Below are 24,360 nucleotides of genomic sequence, written 5' to 3'. Positions count from 1 at the left end.
AAGTTCTGATTCTGGGACAGAATATAAGCTGGGCGGGGGAGTGAGGAGGGGAAATCTCTTAAATATGCTGAACCCTTTTATTCTGGGATAATCAGCTGAAATAGTCTTAAGTTTTAAGGGATCAAGAACACAGTCCTCTGGGTCTTTTTGTTCCTAATATCTTGTTGCACGTGTTCTGAATGTTGTTTTCAAACCGCCTTTGTAGTTTATGTCACAGGTTTTATCTTTGCAACCTGATGAGCTAGGTCCTGCTGATACTACACGCTTTAGTTGGTTGTGCAGAAAGCACGTTTTTTATTCTTGAGTCAGTCTGCTGCCATGTTTGCTACAGTTCCAGCTGTGGAAAATTGAATATAGAACATTATTCAGTCTATTTGTGGATATATCATCTGTTAATAGATCTTCATTCCTGGTTTCTTTGAGAACATCTCTGGCTGAAGCAGATGGCACTCACTTCATCTGTGTTGTCCAGAAGAGTCAAATGATCGATGAGATGCTCTCCTTTTATGTGAGCGTGAGAGACGGTAAGAAAGATCACAAAAAGTCAGTTAACAAAGAAGGTTGATAACCATGGTGGGGTTTTAGGTTGGTTCCATCAAGCCAGCTAACACAAAGAAAACCTGTCTTCATCTTTTAAAGCACCTCAGTTTTCTGCACTTTATTTTACTTTCCCGTCTCTATTCACCCCACCAGCTCATCTTAAATCCTGAAACCTCCCCTAGCTATATCAAGTGTACTAATGGACAGATAGTTGATCCAAGATCTCCTAGCAAAAGCTTCCCTGAAGCAGACTCAGAGCTTGTGATTTATTACACCAACAGTACCTTCTCTGATTATCCCATAGGTCACCATATATTTAAGAAAAATGGACCCTTTTCCCGTTTTAATGTTTACCATGTCAGTGCGACCCACCTGGGCTTTGCTTTTGAATGTGGCAAAAAAAACAAAACAACCCAAAATGTTCAGAAACAAGATGACGATGGTAGAGGTTACCTTTCAAATATATCTTATACTTTGATTTTTAGTGTTGAAACGACATCAGGAGCTCGCCTTACTGCTTCTATAGCAAAGCCAAAGATCTCCGACAGCTCTGGGTATAACACTGTCCTTTTTTGCAGTTTGTGTGAAAGTAATCTGGAACAAATGGAAGACACAGCACATGCTCAGTTTCATATTCTTTATTTACTGGTGCCGTGGTGCGTTCAGGGACCTGGCATGGCCACCGGCAACTCCTACAGCAGGAACAACAGAGCTTTTTTTCATGAAGGAAAATATACTGAACATGAAGGGATTTAAAAAAGCAAACCAAAAAAAAAAGTGTTTTAGCTTTGAACATCAAAGCAAAGATAGTCACTCAACTCCAAAGAAAAAACAGCTTAAAACACATATCTGTCTATTAATTTTAAGCAGCCGCTTAACCAAAAAACACAACTCAGGTTTGGGATCAATGTAGCTGGATAACAACATGTTAGCCAGGATAAGTTAAGTCAGAGTTGTTTTCTTTTTTTTTATTAACTCTCATGCATCACACCCAGATTGTTTTCTTACTTTTTCAAAGCACACAATCCACAAATAGCTGCTTTTCGGGCCCCAAACAAACAGTAAACGAACGTTTGGTGGCCGAAACACGCGTTCATTCAGTTGAGTGTCACAACAAGCTTGAAAGGAAAATAAATGTTTATATTAGCATCTTTTTAACAATCAGATTTTACTGAAAAAAAAATAATTCCCCCCCAACAGGGTGAAAAAACTACAGATAATCTACACAAACCTTCATACGGTTGATTCAGACTCTCTATGAATATGTTATAAATAGGCAGAGTGAGAAGGGACGGGATAAAAGTATAAATATATGAAAATAAAGACAAATATAAGGTGACAAACAGACGCAGGAAGTCAAGTCTAGGGTTTTTTTTTCAGTATTTTCTACTTATAATTTTTTAGATTCTCATGTTTTGTGTTCAACAAATAGAATTAATAAGAACAGAGTAGCAGCGGCAGGTTTTTTAGTTTTTGAACGTTTAAATATTTTTTTGGGGCTCTGTTGTCCCCGCTGCAGGGGATGATGGGAGCTGACTGCAGGCCACCCGAACAGCTTGGCATCACACCGAGTTGGGAGGGGGAGGGAGAGCGGGACGGGGGTCATTTCACCGCAACCAAAACAGTCTTAACCACTAACATCATCTTCTTTTTTAGCGGCAACTCTGAATGGCAACTTTCCCTTCGGAGCTGCTACTTTTTACTCAGAATCTCTCAGGCTTACATTTTTTTTAGTCGGAAAGATTTATTTTTCTCTTCCACGACAGTTTCCTGAAAACAGGAAGATGATGTTGGCGTACAGGCGATTTTGGCAGACAGCTTCCTGTTTGGTCTCTAGGAGGCGCTGGCTGGCTGCAGAGGCGGGCAGGGGGAGGAGCTGCCTTCCTGTCGAGCTGGCAAAACTCCTCCTCCTCCAGCTATTGGCGTTTTTGCCCCTTCCTGGACGGCGGTGGTATTGGTGGTGGTGACGTCTTCGTTGTAGAGACGTTTAATGCCATCGTAAAAATCATCCACCTCCATCTCCTCCACCTGGACAGGGAGAGAGATATTTATTGCTACAGCTACTGATTCCCATATTCTGCTTATTTTCAGCTCCATATTTTTATTCTAGGGTAGCTTTGCATGATTCAGAGTTCAGAATAAGCCTCGTTTGTTCCTAGCTGAGCCGCCCAGTTCAGCCTCTGTTTGAAGCAGCCTCATTTAACTGCATTTCATCTCCTTCGAACTAACTTGTCTGAGTAATTCACCCTAGCAATTAGAATATTTGAACATCAGGTGGGTGGAGCTTCTGTGCCTATGAGGACCAGAGTGAGGCTTCTTGAGGCTTCCCTTCTGTCTGACATCATCAAGAGGAGAAAAAAAAGTGTAACAGTGCATATATGACAGGAAACAGAGGAAATAACAACAGGTCCAGCCTAATATCAAATGTGAGAAGAAAATAGAGTCACCTTGCGTTTGGTCGAGGCCTTGCAGCGCAGTGTGACCTTCTGCAGGTGATTAAGATGGCGGAGATGTTTGGGGGGAGAAAGCAGGGCTGGGATGCTGCTGTCTGCAGAGGAGGAGGAGGAGGAGGAGACACTCAAGGGCTGCTGGCTCTCCTCCTCTTCCCCACCACCAGCAGTAGACTGTGGGTGGGCAGAGGTGACATGGTCCCTGGAAGACTCGGTGGTGGAGGTGATGGTCCCTACAAAGGAGGACATCACAAATACAGCTCACGCCCTCTGATGCTAACACTTGCTTTATGAATATAAAATGTGGCTTACTAAGAAAACTTTTTTTTTTCTCCTCAGTGGCAAAACACTTTCACAGGTCCGAGTTGGTGACTGGCTCAGTAGCATAATGTGCTTCAAGAAAGATTTCAGACACTGTCCTCCAGCAAAATCTGATAAGCAGCTCTGATGTAGAAGTCAAACATACCCAGTGTGCAGCAGGGTGGTGTAGGCTGCGGGGGCTGGTAGATGTACACGGTGTTCGGAGGCAGGGGAGCTCTCAGTGTGGAAAGACTACGAGCCACCAGTTCACGGCTGCGAATCAGCTCAGAGCTGTCGATCTAAGGAACAGAGAGAGAGACTTATCTTTACACAAGCTCTGCAGCCCTGACCTGATGTGTTGTGATGGACAGAAGCATGTGTGCTCGCCTTTAACTAGTAAAATTCAGTTTGATCACAGCAGCTTGTAAAATAGTCTTAACTTCTAGTGGAATCGTTCATGTTTGTGTTCACAATTTTTCATCCTCCTGCTACACAAAATCAACATTTTCTCATTTTAAAAGGTGAAAGTCCATACGTGGACAGGCTGCCATTGTTCGAGACATACGTGTCGTCATCTTTAATCTGTTCCCCGTTTAGGTTTGGTCAAAAATGACTTCATGCTTTGGCTTAAACTGCAGTGGTTGCCAATTTCTTTGTGGCCAAAGTGACGCATCGCTGCTTTATGTGGACAAAATACTACAGACGTGAAACGAAACTAAAAGTGTCTTGTTATGAAAAAAAAAAAAGACGTGATAATTTATCTTTATCTGTACACACAAAGATTATGAGGATGCAGCTGCTTTGTTCACCACTTCTGAATGGCTGTCATGTGACCTGTGCTTTGTCGCTGATGGTCAGTTGACAGCAGCGATCGTGGCTCAAGAGTTGGGCGTTCGTCTTGTAATCAGAAGGTTGCCGGTTTGAGCCCCGGCTCCGACAGTCTCGGTCGTTGAGTCCTTGGGCAAGACACTTCACCTGTTGCCTACTGGTGGTGGTCAGAGGGCCCGGTGGCGCCAGTGTCCGGCAGCCTCGCCTCTGTCAGTGCGCCGCAGGGTGGCTGTGGCTATAATGTAGCTTGCCATCACCAGTGTGTGAATGGGTGGATGATTGTGTATAGTGTAAAGCGCTTTGGGGTCCTTAGGACCAAGTAAAGCGCTATACAAATACATATAGCAGACATACCAGGCTCCTGTTGCCTGGGTAACCCTCTAATATATTTACTGCCACACATCAAAAAGCAAAATCCAGCGCTCTCATTGGTAGTCACTTCAATTGTTCGCCTGGACATTCAGAAAACTTAAGGCTCGCCCACTGCACACCTCCAGGAATCTTTTCAAATGACGGTGCTTGACGCCACTGGGGATCACTTCCTGTGTGGACACCACTTACGCTCTGCCACTTTTCTCATCAAAAGTAAGAAGTAAAATTTATTTACGTATTCCAGTTAAAATCCCTTCATCCTACTTCAATAAGCATGTTACACGCCAATATAGAAAACACATAAAAATATTCCACCTTTAAAGTTCCTGGTTTCAGAACAGTGAATTTAATATCCATTTTTTTTCCATTCATTTTTCATTCATTCGCTTCCGCTTATCCTTTTCAGGGTTGCGGGGGGCGCTGGAGCCTATCCCAGCTGTCATGGGGCGAGAGGCAGGGTACACCCTGGACAGGTCGCCAGTCTGTCGCAGGGCCAACACACAGAGACAGACAACCATTCACACCTAGTGGCAATTTGGATTATCCAATTAACCTATCCCCACAAGCTGCATGTCTTTGGACGGTGGGAGGAAGCCGGAATACCCGGAGGGAACCCACGCAAACACAGGGAGAACATGCAAACTCCACACAGAAAGACCCCGGCCTGATGGTGGAATTGAACTCAGGACCTTCAGGCAACAGTGCTAACCACCGTGCCGCCCTGAATTTAATATATACAGTAAAATATCCTTTTCTGTATTTACGGGACAGAGCTGTTTTTCTGTTTCTTACACCTAGTCACATTTTTTTGTATTTTTGACAAATTACTGTAAAACAAGTCATTCGATGGAGATCCTCTCCATCCATCCTCAACCTTTTTTGAGCCACGGACCGGTTTATGTCCGACAATATTTTCACTGACCCGCCTTTAAGGTGTCGCGGATAAATACAACAAAAAATACAAAAAAATTATCTATTAGATTACATTAGTCTTGATACAGCCTCTGCCACCACATCAGATCAATTGCTCTGGGCTCCTTTGATCAGCTCCATCACCTAGTGGGGGTGGGGGGTCATAGTTTGGTCCCGCCTTCACTGTTGTGATTGGTGTGGGGGTAGGGACAGGCTTAGGGCGTCGGGGGGTTCCCCGGAGGCATCTTCCTTGGGGGGCTCAACCCGGGGTAGCGGTCATGTCCGGTTAGGGGCTCTGTTGGCTCTCAGGTGACTGTTTCCTCGCGGCTGCGTGCAGCGGGGCTAGGGGAGGGTCTGTGCTGACGGACGTGGGTCACTGACCTGGTAGCCTGGCTGCCCCTGGGTGGGTCCGGGATGGGCGTGAGGTTCTGGGGGCGCTCCGTCTCTGGGCTGGGACCTGGACCGGGCCTCGGGGGCTTGGGTCCTGGTTGGTGTGTTGCCGGGGTTGTGGGCGGGTGGGTGCATGGGGGCCCAGCCCTGGAGCAGGGTGCCGCCGGTGCGTCGAGCCACCTGGGGGGCTCTTCAACTGGTGGGGGAGATTGTCACATCTTGCAGGAGCTTTCCTCTCCTCAGGAGCTCCCTCTGCAGGAGGGGGAGATACAGGAGAGGTGGAGGAAGATCTCAGCCTGGGTGTTTATTGTCTTATGTAGTCTGGAAGATGAGTGGATGGTGGGGTGGGTGCAGTTTTCTCTGTGGTGGGGTTGGGTGGACTGTCCCGGGCTCTGTGGGGCCGGGTGGCGCTGCTGCACTGGGCCCGGTCTGGATGGGCCTGGGCCCCCTTTCCCTGGCGGGTCGCGGAGTATGGGGGTGCCTACTGGGGTCAGCGGGGGAGCTGGCCCCAGGGAGGGGTCACTTGCCCCTCCCTTCCTTCCCTCCCCATCTCCAGCTGCCTCCCTCTTCCCGCTCCACCACAACCACCCACACATGCAGGGCCTTGGAGTAGGGGTATGTCACCAGGGTGCAGAGGAGGCCACCCCCCCTCTGTCCCCTTCTGGCTGCCTCTGCCTCAATTTTATCCCACAACTTAGACATTCACATTACTCACACTCTCATTACACATACATATAGGATCTTGGGGGTGGGCACGATACACGGAGTCCAAAGTACCATCAGGGTGTACACCCCACCCCTGGCATCGTTGCCCACCTCTCAATGTTAAATACACGTAGACATTGAGGGCTAGCAGGAGGGACTATGCGCTTACCTGCTGCTCTCTGGCAGGTAGCTCCAAGCCCTCCTGGGTTTTAAATGCACCTTAGAACACACATGCATCAACATTACAATGAGCGGGTGGAGGGAGGTTTGGAGTCTTCTCTCACCCCCGTTCTCTGCGACCTGCTGGAGCAGGGGGGCTAGGACTAGGAGGAGGAGTTGGCCGTCCGACTGCGGTCTGGAGTGTGGAGCCTTCCTGCTGCTGCGGAGTCGGGGCGGTCTGCCTCCCCCCACCGCAGGGAAAAGGGAAACACCACCTGGGTCTGGGTGCAGTTCCCCCCTCCAGGGGCGGGGGCACCTAGACCCGGTTTGTAGAGTACGCTTGGGGAGTGTGATCGTGTGTACAACGTCTCTTTATGTCTGTCTCCACGTTGGTTGAGTGTGGAGTAAGTGCATATGAGAGCATGAGGGTGGGGATGGATGTTTGTATCTGTGTGTGCCTGTATGTCTGTGTCTATATGTCAGGTTGGGTGTCAGGCGCCACCTCTCTGGGGACATCTCAGGCCCTCCAAGGTTTGGAGGCCTATCTCCCCCTACCACCACTTCCCCTGCCAGTGGCGGACTCCCTCAGACATCGGTGCGTTGGTGGTTCTTTGTGTCCGGGGATGGGCGTCCAGGTACACACCGGCTCACTCCTTGGCGGCCGCTTATCGGGGCCTGGAGCCTGGGGCTCGCTCGGGCCACTTCGGAGGTGGGGTGCCCCCGGCCTCTCGGCCTGGGGCTCGGTCACTCAGGCGCAGCTGGCTGCCGGCGGAGCTCACGGGCGCGTCACTGCAACTCCCCCTGGCTTCTGCTCCGCGGCTGCTGAGTGAGCCCTCATCTGGGACTCTCCTCAGCTCTTTCCGGGACAGTGGCGCAGCTGCCCCTCTGTTGGTCTTCCTTGGTCTCTTGTGTTCTGGGGGCCTCTGGATGTCTGGAGTTTTGATCTCCTCCACACCTGCTTCACGCCCTGGAGGACGGGGCTGTGGCCCCCCCACACCCTCTAGCAGATTATTACATGAAGGAACCTTTTAAAAAACAAAAAACAAGCGCGTCCATGCTCACAGGTGTACACACGGGTGATCACACCCACAAACTACACCCTTTTTGGCTCCTACCTCAAAGCACACTGTGTTCTGTTGATCTTATGTGCTGCACAATAATGTTTAACATTTAGTATTTACTGTCATATTCCCATATATCATTGTGATGTTGTTTATTCTATTACTCTTGTTCTCTTCTGCTTGCTTTCTTTTTTCTTTCTCAGCAGGTGATCCAGGTGATTGATTAATGCATTTTTTTTTCTCTGCCCGTTCTGTTGGTTTTTGTCTTTTGCCCTTCTTGCCCTTCTTAAAAAAAAAAAAAAAAAATACAACAAAATAAAACCAGTACCACTACCAAAAAAAAGAAGATTTATTCATAACACACGGGAAAAGACCCAGGAAAACCGAGTTAACGATAAAAACTATAACAATAAAAACCCTGAAAACCATAAATTTCCCATTTCCCTACAGTTCTACTCTGATGAGCCATAAAGTAAAGAATGAGGTAAAAACAAAGAGAAGGCTCTCCACAAATCTGTGTTTAATATGAGTGAGGTGACCGCGGGTGCCCTTTGTCTGACAACAGAGCTCTCCTCCTGAAAGTCATGATGCTCAGTAAAGAAACTGTTGCATTAGTTCCTCTCGTTTTTCCTCATAGTACTTCTTCCCTTTCTGTTGCAGTCATGCTGCAGGTGTAGCGCCCTCTGCTGGTATTTGTTTGCTCTTTTTTCCTCTCTGTCAGCCTGTTTGTCTTCCTGTCATCCAGAGTGAGTCATTGAAAAATAAATGACAAAACTAATTTAAGAAAAAACAAAACAAACAAGCAAAAACAGAAAAAACAAACAAACAACATAATTTGTTGGGGGTTTTTTTTGTTGTTGTTTTTTAATGCTAACAGGAACTTGGAAAGGAACTCAATGAACTTAATAAAACTTGAGGACCACAGTTTCCTTTTTGTTCAGCAGTTTAAAGTTCTACTTTCTTAAATGAGGTAAATGGTTTTACATCTGCAGCTGGTGCTTGGCTAAAGCCTCAAATGTCTTTCTTTGCCTATAGTTATTGGTCGTTTTTACTTAGGATGACAAAAACCAATCAGATTCCAGGTTTTTTATCATGCCACACCAGAGAAATATTGCACAATGTGTGTGTGTGCTTGTTTTTTTTTACTGAACTACTGAACAGCAAATAGAGGAACAAGCCTAACAGCTTTTACTTCCCCTCGCTGCTCTCTGACACATCTTGTATATTAAACATGGCTGCCCATCAGTGTAGACTAATAATGACATTGGAAAGCTACAGTCAAATCCCAATCCCATAAAGAAGTTGTTCTAAAGAGGTCACACGAACGCCTGAAGTCTTCAGAGATAAACTGAACTATGACAGAGCTCCAAAGACTGACAGACTGATACCTGCGCCTTCCTCAGCAGCTCGATAGTGAGAGCCAGCCAGTCAGGACAGCAGTTCTCCAGCTCCAGGGTGAAGAGGGCCAAGGCCAGCATGGATCCTCTGAGCTATGGAAACACATGAGGGACAAACGTGCTCAAAAACCAAGCTCAAGTTAAGCTTACAAAATGACACATTAAATAAAAAGAGAAGTGAATCAAAGTGGAAATGTTAAAGGTTTGGTGCCATTAAATTGGTCTGGAGTCACAGCTTGTAACAGCAAATGTGTTTTATAAACACACTTTTGATAAATGACTGTGGTATGCTCTGTTTCCTATGATAAAGATTATTTTTGGTAAGTGTGGCAAGTTTGTGACCTGGTTCTTGCTCTGTAGGTTCTAGTCAGAGTGACCCTAGAGCTCACAGCAAATATTCAGAGCAGAAAAGAGCATCCATTGCAGCAGGACAAGATCAGATCTACACACCAGCAACCTGGCCAGTGAGCAAGCCAGCAGGGAAAACCTGTGACACTAGCCTGTTAGCAAAATAGTAGTAGGGGCTTTCCACTGTGGCGCGACTATAAGCGGTTATATTTATTGATTATTAACCCCTCAAAGACTCACTCTTAGCCAAGACAGGCCCTGACATTGAGGTCATAACACTGCATATATACATAAATATCATAATTTTATTATTTATTGTGTTATCTTAATATTTAAATGAAAAGTGGTATGAAAGGCTCCGTGCTGAAGGCATAATATCTTCAATCTGTAAAGTAAGAAATACTGAGTGTGTGTGTACCTGCATGAGTGTGTGGTCAGCCAGACAGTGGTAGAGTTGCTGAGTGAGCAGGGCGAGGTGCTGAGAGCGGTTAAGTCCCAACATGGAATCCAAGAACCCGGAGCGACACGACAGCACCATCGCGTGGAACTGGAGAGGAAGGAGAGGAAAAATTTATTGATCTGAATGAAGAAAAGAGAATCTGTGAAATTAACTGCAGACTGATTTGAATTGGAAGCAACAACAGCACAAAAAAGCACTTCTAAAAACTGGATTTAAGTGCATTAAAATAAAAACAAAGAAAACCGCAGGAATTTCTTTTTGCCCCCAGGTGTCACTAGCTGACTTTAATCACTTTAAAAAGTAATAATGTGTAAGCATTTGTGCTCGTGTGTGATTAGACGTACAATGTGCAGAAAGTCCAGCGCTGTGGCGGTGTGCAGGTCCCAGTTCAGTTTGTCCAAGATGATCCTCTCCATCCTCAGGATCTCTGAGGGAGAACAGCCGCACCCGCTGGAGGCGGCGAGCTCCTTCAGTGATGGCACACACTGGCAAACACACACACGGAGTCAGCTCTAACTGTCCTGATGCACTGCCTACAATCTAGTGTGTGTGTGTATTCACCTCATCCTCCTCACAGGTCTTGGCAGCCAGGAAGAAGCAGGCGATGGCAATGCAGCGCAGGTACTTTGGACGGGCCTGACAACAGTTAACATGATTTATCAGTTACGTATAATTTAAGGATTATATGTTTAATCAATCTGAAAAACCTTTCACCATCTACTCTCCGGGTTCACTTTTAGCGACTATTCTGGTTCTTCCAGGAGAATATCAGAGTGTTCCCAAACCAGCCGAGAGACTTAAGGGCCTCATTCATGAATGTGTGCTTAACCATATGTATGAGTGTTTTGCACACAAATCTGTGATTCATCAACATTTTGTTACCTGAATTTGTTTTTTACTTTACCTTGTTTGCAAGGTCAGTCCCGTCTTACAGAGTTTTCACACATCTTTAAAGTCATTCTACTGCTGCCACCACCAAAAATAACAAGAATAACTCTGGACTAGAAGAGTCAGGGAAACTACCAATCCTCTGACTGATCGATGAGCTGCCAGCCCTGTTTCGTCAGAGGGGATTTCTGTATTGCTCTTAATCTGGTCCCTCACTCAGGACTGATTTTCCTTAGGAGACCCTATCAGGGGCAAACTGCCCCTGACATCATGGTTCCTGGGATCATTCGGGCAGGAACCCGAATGATCCTGCCCCTCCACTTCCAGTTATTGCTTACCAGTTGGAAGGGACTGAAGTGAGAAAGGACAGGTGCACTGGTGCAGTGCCTGCAGTAATATGAGCAGTATACCAGTTGATTGTGGTGAAAGCAAATCTGTTAATTTGCCAGTCGAAGTACACTCCCGCCCTCACCTGTGGTCATCAGCTGTGAGTAGAGACAGAATGAGGGGGGGGCTGAGCTCCCAGAGATGGGCTGAGCCAGGCACAGAGTAGAGCTAATACTCCTCTGGCTAACAGAAGCCATGTTTCTATCCTCTGCTTACTGTATCTGAGTCATTCCAGTTCCAAAGTATCCAAATGTATCTTCAACTGAGGACAGGCCAAAATGTCCACGATTCCAAGGTCTAAAGCTACTCATGAAGATAGCCACAAGCACACACAGATACAGTGTTAGGTAGTGTTTGCGACCACAAATAAACAGAAACCAGCTCCTGATAAACCTCAGTGAGAAACTTCCTGTCTGTGTGGAGGGATGCTGACGGGACAATTGGAGCTCACGCTTCCTGTTCCTGTATGAACACACACCGTCAGCTATGAGGCAGGAAATTTAAAGAAAAATCAAGAACGTTCTGACATTGCCCCTCCTAACAAGCTGAGGTCTTGTCAGAAGACCTCTGTTCCCTTTACAGTCTGCTTCCTTTGTGTGGTCTTACACTTGAGCAGCAGATTTCAGCTCCCACACATAAAAATCAGACATTTTCTAGTCCATCAGAGTAGACAAACAGCCAAATAAATGCTGTGTTTACAATAAAAAGATTGCACCTTAATGCAAATTAGGGAATATAGATTTTATCTAACATGATACATTTAATCTAGTCTAATGATTTCAAGTTCAGAGAGAAAACTGCGTAACACTAGGATCATAGGATATTCATAGTATTTTCATATTCTGGAGTATCTGGAGGAAACCAGAATTACAGAGATGTTATCACTCTCATTCATGATTTTGGGCTACGTGAGGCCGCTGAGGAATAAAAAGGACTTTAATAAATGTTATGCGTTTTATAATAGTGGCAGTCTGAACATCAAGACCTACATTCACTCTGTTGTTAATAAGATGACCTTCATTGGTGGCAGAGTCCGATGTTTATCTGCTGTATGTCATATCTGAGTTTCAGTATCCTGATAAAGGTCTAAGACTGACAAACGTTTGATTGTAGTGAAGATTTCTTTAGAACAAATGAAACCAAACAACAATGAAGAAAAAGAAATGTCTGTCATTTGATATATGCTTACAGGAAAACACCATCAACGCGAGCCTTAAAAATGACTTTACACTTTTAGTTTGTTTCCCAGAAATGTGTATTCCCCAATTGACTGATGAGTGGTTGCTGGAGGCTGTTGTTAGGTGCACCAAAAACACAATGCCAATTGCTTTGGTCATTTGCAGACTACTGTGCTTGCAGAGTTCTGGCAACAGCAAGACATAACTTTTACTCTGAAGGCAAATTAATGCTAAATCAATGGTTTGGAAATGATTTTGTTTGATGGTTAAATTTTTTCCTTTTGTAGTCGTCAACTGTCTGCGAGCTCCCTAAACTGGCAGCTAGCCATCAGACCTTTGACAAGCCCAGTCTTAGACAGGTTCTAAAACCATCAAGTGTTCTTGCAGGAATGATTAGTTAGTTAGGCAAACATAGCCTGCTTTGTAGCATAAGTTGCCATGGTGATGGCACGAAGTGAAGTAAACGATGTAAGTGAAGTGAATGGCTCTGAAATCTTAAACCCTCCCTTAAACACACATTTTTCATTCACTTACTGTCTGTTTATTATGAGTTCTATTACATTTACTTTTTAAAAGATTCCCTACACTCAGATTTTCTGATTGGAGGTTTAGGTTGCTCTCTGCAAACCCTCACATGCTAACAGCAGGATTTACAGCACACCTGTTGCTCTCTACATACCTTGATGGGAGCGAGAAAGCGATCCAGGATGCTGACAGCTAACACCAGCGTCTCTGGGTACAGCTGCAGCCTGCCATGGACCTCCGTCAGCCAGCGCACCGCCTCGTCCCGCTGGGCCGGGGAGATGTCTGTATCCTGCAGACAACAAAAAAACCAAAACATTAAGACTGACTCAAGGGTTCGATGTCATTCATTATTCCCTACAGCAAAGTATGACACTGTGCAATTTTTATTTATATATTTTCATATTATTTAGAATTTTTTTAAAACTTGTTTATTTTATGTTTTGAAAGCTACTTAAATGTGTTGTATTTAATAATAACTATTAGTAGTCATCTTCCATTACCATTTCTACAACGCAGTCCTGCAGAAACACTGAGGTTTAAGCCCAGCGTTATACCCAACACTGAACTATTTGTGGAACAAAGTTGGAAAAAACAAACAAAGAAATTGGAAATCTTGCAGAGCCTTTTTTTCCTCAAAGACTTCCTCGACAGGGCAAAATGGGGTTAGACAGCAAACTGGAATCTGATTTCAGGTATTTCAGGACAAACTTGAGGCTTCTGCGACTGACACACTTCCACTAAAGGGCCAAACAGGATCCTAAATCAGCTTGGCAGGCGGATTAGACTTGCCAGCAGATCTGCCTCAAAAACATTCCAAGAATTCCTTCTGTAAAGCATCTGAGAACTGAAAGAATTCACCAGCTGACGCACCCTTCTCACAAGTTTGTAACACTAAGATAAAATGGGTTTATATGCCATGCACAGGCTTTCTGTTTGGAAACTCCACTGGATTTTTAATTTGTTAGTTGGTTGAATGGTTCAACATTCAACCATTTAACGGCATTTATGTTATAATTACTGCAGAATGAAAATAACCCTGCAACAAAATCTGTTAAAGCATGACGACACACTGCAAAACCCATGTGCACAATAATAAACTGTACAATATATATGTCTACTGAGCCACTTATTCGACCTTTGCTGTGCTTTAACAAGCCATCTCATTGTTTTATTATTCTGCAGTACAATGAATTTACTGGACTAATTTGCTGCTTTTTCAGCCCCTTTATTGTATGATATTTGGCTACAGTGGTTTAATTTAGTCTTTCCTGCAATTCTGTGTTGTCATATTTCATTTTATGGAGCTCCTTGACTTTATTTAAGCTATTAAAGTTTCTGTTGCTGTAACAAAGAAATGTAATGACTTTTGGGAAAAACAAAGCGCATCCTTATTATAAACGAGTAGAAAATGTGCAGGTCTGACATATAAACCCAGGTGAAAAACTGCTTTAAATGAAGATAAAAGAGAAATAATGTTTCAAAAGATGGATTTTTTTTTTAGCCAAATCCTACTATCATACGGTGACCATATTTTGATTTCCAAAAAAAGAGGACACTTGGCGCAGTCATGAAGAACTTTAATAATAGTGTTTGCTTAAAAAAACTTTTACATATTTAAACGATGCCTTCTCTGTGTGGTTAATGAATGGGGAAATAAAAAATGTCATATAGGCTTTTACAAGTCATCAAGTGCAAAAAAAAAGAAAAAAAAAAGAGGACGATTGGTCACCCTATACCAGAGGTGGGCAACTCCAGGCCTCGAAAGCTGGTGTCCTGCAGGTCCAACACAGCGGATTTAAATGGCTAAGTTACCTCCTCAACATGTCTTGTAGTTCTCCAGAGGCCTGGTAATGAACTAATCATTTGATTCAGGTGTGTTGGCCCAGGGTAGCATCTAAAACCTGCAGGACACTGGCCCTCAAGGCCTGGAGTTGCCCACCCCTGCCCTATACTATCATTAACAAGTAGAGATTTTTTTTTCCCACCCATCCATCTATTCTTTGCTACACTTGTCAACTGTTCATCCTCTTGTGTTGCTGAGCATCAGCTGCCTTAATGTTGTTTCATATTCAGTGTTACCAGCTTGTCCTCTTGGCTTTCTGTGTGTGGACAATTATTAATATGTATTACCAAACCTTTTAACTATCACTCTACAGGGCCGAACCCTAACACAAATTCTGACCATTTAAAAACTCTAAAACAGAGTCTTAACCCCTAAACAGGCATTTTGACACCTGAAAGTTTAATCACTCTGATGGACTAAAAGTTACATTGGTTCATAAAAGAGAATTGGACACATTTGATCTAACCTTTCCTCTTTGGTGACAAAACACAGATTACAAAGCACAATATAATTTTAGTTTATAGTTCAGAGCTTTTTACTCCTGTCGCACAAAGATTTAGTTTTACTAAAGGTTTTGAGATTGCTACAGTGCTTAAACCATCAAACGGCACTAAAAACCTCAACAGCAGCAAGTTTCTACAAAAACAATGACCCTGTTAACACCCAAACATCAGCAGGACTCATTACAGTCAGGCATCTGTGCATCAGACATGAGCCAAAAGTTCATTTGTGTGTGAAAGTGGTTTGACAAAGGTGGTAATTACATTTCAAAGCTACCATTAACTCCAAATTACCAGACACTGTAACTACATGTAATAGTCAGTTATGTGCTAAAACTGACACTAACCTAAAGGGGACATTTTTATATATTCCTGTACTCTACTAAAGTGGAGTAGTTCAAAATAACTTTAGTCTCTCTTACCGCTAGAGTACTTTAGTTCATCTTCTATCTAAAACGAACCATTTTAACTGGCTACCCTCGTCATCAAAAACAGCAAGTGGGAGGGGCTTCTGAGCCTCTATGATATCACAGAAAATCAAGAGTAGAAAAAACTTTCAAACCAAGCGTTCACAGCAATCTGAAGCCTGAGGTTTTGTCTCACAGGGATCACTTGTAGATATACTGATGTTCACTTCTGGAACTATAATCTATATGTATATGAAAATAAAGGACAGAGCACAATAGATCCACTTTAAACCTGCTGGTGAATGTACTGGACTGGCCATTAAATGGTCAATTTTCAGAATGAACCAGAATTTAAGATATTTTATTTTTATTTTGATGTTTCCGTGTTTAAATGAAATCCTATAACAAAACTTAAACATTTCTGATTCGTCACATAGCTTCTGTAAGTAAGTGGCTTACAGTTTCCAACACTGGACTTGCAGGAGAGGCCAAAGGTCAAAGCACAGCTGAATGCACCAGCCAATTAATCTGCAACGTGACACCATCTGGCCTCTCAGCTCTTGACTGTCCAAACTAAAAACAACTGGCCTACTTCCATCTTGTTTGTACTGGCTGGACACAGAAGACAAGCTCAGTCAGAGGCTAAGGGAAGTAACCCAGACACCAGCTTAAATTAACTTCTTTCATCTCTCTCTAACAATTCACTGGCTACATAGTCTCTGCAGTGTCTTCAGGGTAACTTTGGCCAGCCATCCCTTATCATTAATATCAGAGGGATGGTCAAGGCTTCCTGTAACTTCCTGCAGGGTGTGCCAGTCAAGTTAAGAAACTCATCAAATTTTCCAATCTAAAAATGCTTTTTACAAAAAATTACAAATGCCAAAAAGCTACACAACACAAGACTGTTAGCCCAGAAATTCACCACCAAGTCTGGATTTACTTTTATCCGAAATGACTAAAGATCTCCAAAAGGCATCTGTGAAGGTTCTCAGTCATCCAGGTCATCATAGTCTAAGGAGCTTGGAAAGAAAAGCGTCTGGACATCTTTAAGTTGCTTGAAGACGTTTCACTTCTCATCCAAGAAGCTTCTTCACTTCCAGGGTCAAACGGTGGAGAGTCCCAGATTTACCCAGATTTAGTCCCAGATGTTTCATTGACTTTTTGCTTAGTGACTTTTGCTCGCTGTGACTGTAGTGTTTGAGCACCCCTCTTGTTTTTACACCCTGATTAGACCGACTGCCTCCTTGACCTCTAACAGTGGGCTCCACACCTGCAAACTGGGCTAAAGGCACTGATAAACATCATAACTATCTGTTACATCATTTGCTGGAGTTTACTGGCCTCTGTGTTATCAGCTCAGTACTACAAATGAGCTTGGCAGATGTCAAAATGAAGGTTTTTGTCAACCAGAAGTCACGGCCGCTCTCAGTCAGAATTTTTTTCTATTCAACTTTCACTTTTCACATGATAAATGTCTGTTTGAGCCCCACTTCTTCATCTGCATTTATTTCGCCTTCTGGATGCCTGATGCAGACAGGGGAGATCTACCCCTCCCAACCCAAATTGGGAGGGGTAGCTCTAGAGGTGACTTTCTCCCTTTTACCCTTCCAAACTAAAATCCCTGCAGTATAAAATGACCTTTCAACACGTTTCTAGCTTTTCCACACAGAGACAGTGGTTGACACACTAATTCTTGACCTTCTTCCGCATTTAAAATAAGACTCAGCCAGATGTTTCTCTAAATATAGCCCCAGTTAGTTGTTGTCTAACCCTAGCTCCCAGGATTTAGCTCCCAAAACATCTTGCTATCTCCAGATAGCTTCTGATGGGTCCTGTTAGCTCCCTTGAACTCCTTGTTGATGCAGCAGTAGGTGAATCTGAACTGCAAACTTTCAGTAGAAAAGTTCTATTTTATCCTTTTCTTTGCTACAAACTAAACGATAAAAAGGATGTTTCATGTTTATTGTGTTCTGTGCTTCTCTCATATAACCTAGTCTTTGTATTCTCGTATACATGGACTGTTAAATCATCTCAACTCAGCTACTGTTTTTCAATATGCTAGGTAAATAAATAGGTACTTCAGCTCTAATCTGAATACTTCTGGCCATGACGTGTGCCTGCTCCAGCGCACGTAACCATGGGACCATAAAAACACCTGAGTCACCTAATGCAGGTGATGTTATGTATGTTATCATGACTACCGCTGCATTGCTCTCTGGGTGTATTTGGACAATGGTATCAGCACTCAGCAGACAAAAAAGACAAAACCTTCTGTATTTACCAAACAGGGTGATACCTGAGAGAACACCTCCACCTTCAACAACAACAAAAACCTCCACCAGCTGGAAAACACAACAACCGAGACACGTGACAGGACTGAACTGAACTGAAAAATATGTTAGTAAGGAATCAAAATCCACCACAGCACCACACGGGGATTATTGACCCAGGTCATGACCCGAGACAGAGGAAAAAGGTCACCTGAACCTGTCAACCCAGCACAAGGTTCATGCTGCTTGTTTGAATAACCAATCCTATTTCACTAACTAGATAACGTGTTTTTGAAGAACATACCTGAACTAGTTGCTAGAGACATATGCCTAATATTTAGCTAAATAAGACTAAGCTGACACTAATGCTAAACTTAGATTGGGCTTAAAGTAGAGAGGAAATACAAAAAAAACAGAATATATCTAAATTGAACTAAACTAGGTACAGCTCATGTTATAAAGGCATGTAGGAGGGTTATTCTTGACTAAAATAAATCTCCATTTTCTAAACATTTTCTTATTTTTGACCATCTGATAAACAGAACTGTGCAATATCCTAGGTAAGTGACATCATGTGAGAACATGCACATACACTGGGCGAGACCACCTGAGGGTGTGATGAAACAACACCTCTGTGACGTCAAATAACGACATGTTGAGACGTTCCCAGTAAACGGGGCGAGACCAGCTGGGCCGAGTGACTGTTCAGTGACTCAACGCCATGTTTCTTCTGCCCTGCTGCTTTGTGATTACACAGTGTCTGTCTATGATAATGTCTGGGAGCAGACTACTCTCTGCAACTCCATTATCAACATGCTGATATGGCACCATTCGAGAGCCATAAAAAAATGACAATCATTACATAATCAACAGAAATCAAGTCAGTTTTGTTGGACCTGTGTTGTCTCTGAAAATTTGAACTTTGAGTCGCCTAACACATTAAACCTGTCCGGTATTATTTGTCCAATATTTCAGTGCTGATATTTAAAGACCTTTCAGTGCCGACCCCTTGGCCTGCGCCTCTATAAATTGAACTAGTGCCAGCTCTTTTCAGTAGCCTCGTCTTAAATTCTTGGCTCTATATTTCAGTGTGTAGATGGAAACCCAAGCCTGTGCGAAAGATTACATAAGATGGCCAGTGAGGGCTGAGGCCTTGTGGCAGTAAAGCTCACTAAAGAACCTTTTAGGCAGCCTGTAAAACATTCACCTCTTTGTTTCCTTTAGGATGGATGGATTTACAGATACATATACTAGTTTCTCTTTGTCATTTACCTGCATCCTTAAGCTTCTCCCTCTCTATCTGCACGCCTCACTTACAGTTCTCCTGCTGCATGTGGGAAAGTTGTGTCATTTCACACTGCATTTGTGAATGAGGAGGTCCCAGAATAAGGAAAATGTGCTAATCAGGTGGGTTAGTGAGATAAAAAGGCAACAGATTACAAACACAGTTCTTGGAGGCAGTTGAATATTTACTTTGATTATTTTTGCCATATATCTCCGTTCCAGTGGTAGTTGTTCATATTAAAACTGACTGAAGATTAAAACAATGTTGTCAGCGTATGTAAAAAAACACATTCCAGTGGACCAAAGCTTGCGCTTCACACTATTTCGAAGTAATCTGTCTTTTAAAGAAGAAACACATTTTTTCCTTTTAAACAGCTGAGATGTAGCTATACACGTTTGCCTTCGTGTGCACAGATTTGTGGATACTCTTCCACTCTCTATATCTGTGAGCCCCACTCACTCACGGTCTTCTCTTGATGCATGGTGCTAACAATATATTTGTTGCACAGAATGGAAGAAGCTGGGAAAGGCAAGCCAAGAACCGAGAATCCCAGCCAAGCAATGATGCAAACAACCAATTTTTCCAGTATTTCCAATGTTTATTATCTCAGCTTCACTGTCTACAAATACCTCTCATAACTATGTGAGAAAAATGTAGTTTATTGAATTTTCTGATGTATAAACTGAAAATAGTTCACGAATCCCAAGCTAAAAACCATCGGATAGACGAGCCAACAATAACCCTCATTATTCTGCTTTAACTACCAACAGCACCAGCTCTAATGGAAAACATGCTATTAAATATAAATTTGCTGTAGTGCAATTCCCGTACTGGTTTTTCCATGTCAAATCATAATAGTTAGCTATGTGAATACATCAGTTAAATAAACAAGGGTGACTTGAGGAAGCATTTCACCTGTGATGAAGGCTTCTTTGGCACGTAGACCTTCCACATCTTGGCTTCCCTAGAGGCGGCCTTTTCCAAAAGAAAAGACAGCCTCTGGCGTCCCCAGGGTTCGGTGAACTTCATTGTGTCCTCCCTGGGCTGAGCCTACCTCCCCACTGGATACAGCTACCTGTACAATTGGAGGGGCAAAATATTAGAACATTGCCACCAAGAGGGACTGCACCGGTGCTTTTATACTCACAAAACCACCTTTAAGATATAATTTTTAAGGACCACAAATGTGGTTTTCCAAAGCATACGTCTTTATTTTTCAGTGAGGGATTAAAAACAAAGAAGTGACAACATTTACTGAAGGTGGCAAACACAGTCATGAGTCCGCCGTCTAGGCTTCTGGCTTCTTCAAAATTGAATAAATTGAACCCTGAGGAGCTGATGATTATATTCCACTTCTGTCTTACGTCACCTATTTCTTACTAAATGTATCTTGTTCCCTGCAGCTGTCCTAAATGTCCCTTTTATATGTGTACATCATTTTTAATGGATTCAGAAAGAGATTATTAATTATTAATGGTCATAACAATAAATTAAAAACAAAAAAAATATTATTTGCAAATTACACCATTGCTCTTGTCATTTTGAGCTTTTCAAATATGGACCTCAAAACAGCTGATGTCACATGCCCATGGACGACTTAATTGTTGGTTACATCCATATAATAAATTTTTTTTTCAAATGCTTTAATTTTGTATGTGTAATTTTATCACTTTAAACTCTAAAGAAATTAGACATTTCCCCCCTGTTATTTGACTAATCTCAGAAAATATACTGTAAATTTACCACGGGAATTTCTAAAATGCATTATTTTCCCTGTGCTTTTGCCACTGTAATTTCTAAAGATTTTTTTTTTTTTTTTTGCAATTTATCAAGATTATTGTTTTCTGTAAATGTACCATTTTAATCTCTGAAAATATACACAATCTCTTTATTATGGCTCACTTTAATCTCTGGGTTAAAAAACAAATCTATAACTTTAGCATTCAATCTCTAAAAAGGTTCCGTTTTCCACCTGTACTATTACTAATATAATTTCAAACTACACGTATTTTTTTTGTCATTTTATTAATTTTATATCCGTTTTTTCCTGCAAATTTACTGCTTTAATCTATGAACATTTTTTACCCTCAGAAAACATACCAAGTTCCTGTAAATTTACCATTTTAATCTCTCAAAAATGGAGAACAATTTTTATCTAAATGTATTGTTTAACCGTCCGAAAACATAAACGTTCTAACCCTACATTTCCTATAAGGCTGTGGATCAAATTCAGGGCCGTGGGTGTTTTTGGGGGGTACTGAAGCTCCTGGAGATGCTTAAACTTTGACCTTATCGATCTGAAACGTTAGCTTTGAACCTAGCTAACCGTAATCACATCAGTCACCGTCTAATCTATGACAAACTGAAATCAAACAATTTCTCATTTTATCGGGAAACTACCGTGAATATCCAACTGGGAAGTCCCTTTCACTTCGAAGCACCTAGGCTTCAGGAGCAGGTGTATTACCGACCATTTCCTTATGATATAACCAAGGATCCGGCTATCTTCTGGAGCTGAGCTAATCTGAGCTAAGCTGTTCGCTAGCTGACGTAACATGCTATTACTTATATATTCGCTCTTGTTTAAAAACACAAACATAGTTGAAAATGTTGCTCGCTACTCTCCACTATTGTGAAACAAAAACAGCTGCGGTGCGTAAAAGAGTCTCCAGACTGCGTTAACAACACAGCAGAGACATTTAAATGGCTGAGTCAGATCCAGTAAGTAGCCGGAGCCTGGAGCCTTACCTCCCCTGCGAAGCGGAGAAGACCGCAGTTGGGTTTCATCCGGTCCACTCGGTTCAAGGACGAGAGAAAAGGGTGAAAACGGGTACCCGCACTTCACTTTAGTCGTCCATCGTGATTCGGGATAAAAGGGGGTTGTTGTATATAAAATATATAAAAATAAAAGAACGGAATATAGACTGATACGTCTACTTCCGAGGAGGGGACTCGGGGGGAAGAGCGAAACACAAAGTCTCCGCCCACCTCCACGCCGAACGGGAATGCAAAACAATCAAACCTTCAGCAGAGGGTCACGGTCATACTAATAGATGTACCTTCAGGGAGAGTTTGTTTAACAGTTTACAGTGAACCTAGTGTACTCAAGACCATCTAAGATCACCTGTGAGATGGATTCAGCATAGCTTCTACATATGTAGATGCAACCCTGTTTAAAAACACAAACAGCACCACTTTATACTGCATAGGGAGCCAGTGCAAGGCTGCTGACACTGGAGTTTATCCAGTTTATCTGTTAACCCCTCAGTAAATAGTCAAGGGACAAACAATATCACCTGCAAAAAACGTTGTTTTCTTGTTTTTTTAAATATATATCGAATATGCACTTTCTTACAAAACAGTGATTTCTAAGATTCACAGCTAAATGCAACTGTAAATGATCTGCATGGCAATGACTCGAGAGGTTATGTTGACAAATAACTGGAGGTAGAGAGAACATGTAAAAAGAAAAAAGAACAGGCCCCAAGACAGACCCTTGTATAACTCTAGATGTAAAACTGAAATTAGTTAAGAGGCAAACCTTTGACTCCTACAGTATGAAAAGCAGCTTTCAAGTCCAGCAGAAAAAAAGCAGAGCAACCACCAGAATCAGCACCAATTACAATATTGTTTGTGAAAGGACCGAAACCCGACTGAAAGGGCTAGAAAGGATGACAGTTGAGTAAAAACAGAGTTGTGTCAAATCTTAGCTCGTCACAGATTGTGTTTAAGAGAACAGAATCAACACAAAGCTTCTTTCTGGATGTTTCTGTGGGAGTTTACAAGCATTTGTCCCAGGAAAGACTCCATTATGTGGTTAAAAACAAAAGAAAAAGGCTGGGTCTTTCTCTGGTAATCTTCTGTGGGCCAGCGTAACCAAACCGTACTGATCAGTGTGCTGAATGTGAAGTTCATCGTGGACTTTTCTGTGACTCTGAGTCTGATGTATGGCAGGGATTTATGGTGTGTTTCCTACCAGCGTGTGGGAAGTGGTGGTTCCTCAAAAGCAGCTCCAAAGTAAATGCTGACGTAAGGGTTGACTTCTGCCTTTTAAGATGACCATGCACTTTATCATTGACACAGACAGCCAGACAGAAGTACTGATATCATTAGTGGTCTGACTAACAATCTTATCACAGATAAATGAAATTTTAATGCAACTTTCCAGCAGGAAACTGCAAACAAACTACTTTTTTTGGCTTCTGAGGGTTTTTAACAAATATATTTTTCTTTCTTTGCTTAAGCTGTCTTCTCTCGGGCAAGAGGAAAGAAAAGCTCCTAAAAAGTGGTCTAAAATAGACATTTAAACGTTCATTTACGCATTATCTAATGGAAATGTATGTAAGTTAGTGCATATTTAGATATCCCTTACCCACTGATATTTGCATATCAATGGATTCAGCAGTCACACCTTTCAAGCAAACCCTGGTTGGTTTCGCCACCAGGGTTGCATAAAAGTAAAATCATGAACTTTCATATTTGATATTTTTATTCTTGAAGTACTTCTGTGTTTCATTGCGAAGGTTATAATTTATAACCTTCGCAGTTGTTATTGAATTATAACTTATAATTCAATAAAACCATAGATAAAAACATATGGGAGACTTAAAGCTTATAAAGCCTTACTTTAGTGTTATCAGATCTGACTCTATACATGATGTTTTCATGTTAAATTGGACTTTTAGCTATATACCCATTAATTTAGACTGGGGTCTTAAAATAACTTACCAAATAACTCCTGACAATACATCAGAAGATATTGTCATTCTGGTTCATTGTGACGTTACATGAACCCAGGTGTAGAATCTCCCATTCCGCTTGTTTTTATAAACTTTATTGGGCTTGCCACAGTATCTTTGAATTTAATCACTTTTGTGTTGAATTCTTATTTAATATAAACATCTTCATTACATCTGAAAGATCTTAGAGTATATAAAAACACTGGTATGCTTGTTTAAGGTGGAATTGAGGTTTAACCATTTACAGACATATTGTTTCACATCTGACACAGACAATGAATAAAAAAAAACTGTCCAAAAAAGGCACTACGTAATGCTATGATTGCGTCAGGTCTCTGTGTAGGCACGATCCAATCAAAACATTACATTTTGGGCGGACTATTTGAACGCAGCAAACTTCGGTTTGCTGATTGGCT

General features: G+C 42.4%; 1 protein-coding gene across 1 annotated transcript; it reads right to left on the bottom strand.

The window, feature by feature from the left end:
• Nucleotides 1-1,163: 1,163 nt before the first annotated feature.
• ccni (cyclin I) lies at nt 1,164-22,203 on the bottom strand. Its single transcript, XM_082538338.1, has 10 exons — nt 21,954-22,203; nt 20,121-20,280; nt 13,055-13,189; nt 10,484-10,558; nt 10,267-10,407; nt 9,881-10,009; nt 9,106-9,207; nt 3,457-3,589; nt 2,988-3,223; nt 1,164-2,568 (listed from the first exon to the last, which is right to left on the bottom strand). The coding sequence occupies exons 2-10, from the start codon at nt 20,232-20,234 to the stop codon at nt 2,374-2,376; spliced, it is 1,260 nt and encodes a 419-aa protein (XP_082394464.1). The 5' UTR covers nt 20,235-20,280; nt 21,954-22,203; the 3' UTR covers nt 1,164-2,373.
• Between the last annotated feature and the right edge of the window lie 2,157 nt (nt 22,204-24,360).

The sequence above is a fragment of the Aulonocara stuartgranti genome (assembly GCF_965226115.1).
Source record: "Aulonocara stuartgranti genome assembly, chromosome: 7".
Classification (NCBI taxonomy): domain Eukaryota; kingdom Metazoa; phylum Chordata; class Actinopteri; order Cichliformes; family Cichlidae; genus Aulonocara; species Aulonocara stuartgranti.
The sequence above is the reverse complement of the archived record's forward strand: the minus strand, read 5'-3'. Positions and strand labels throughout refer to the sequence as shown.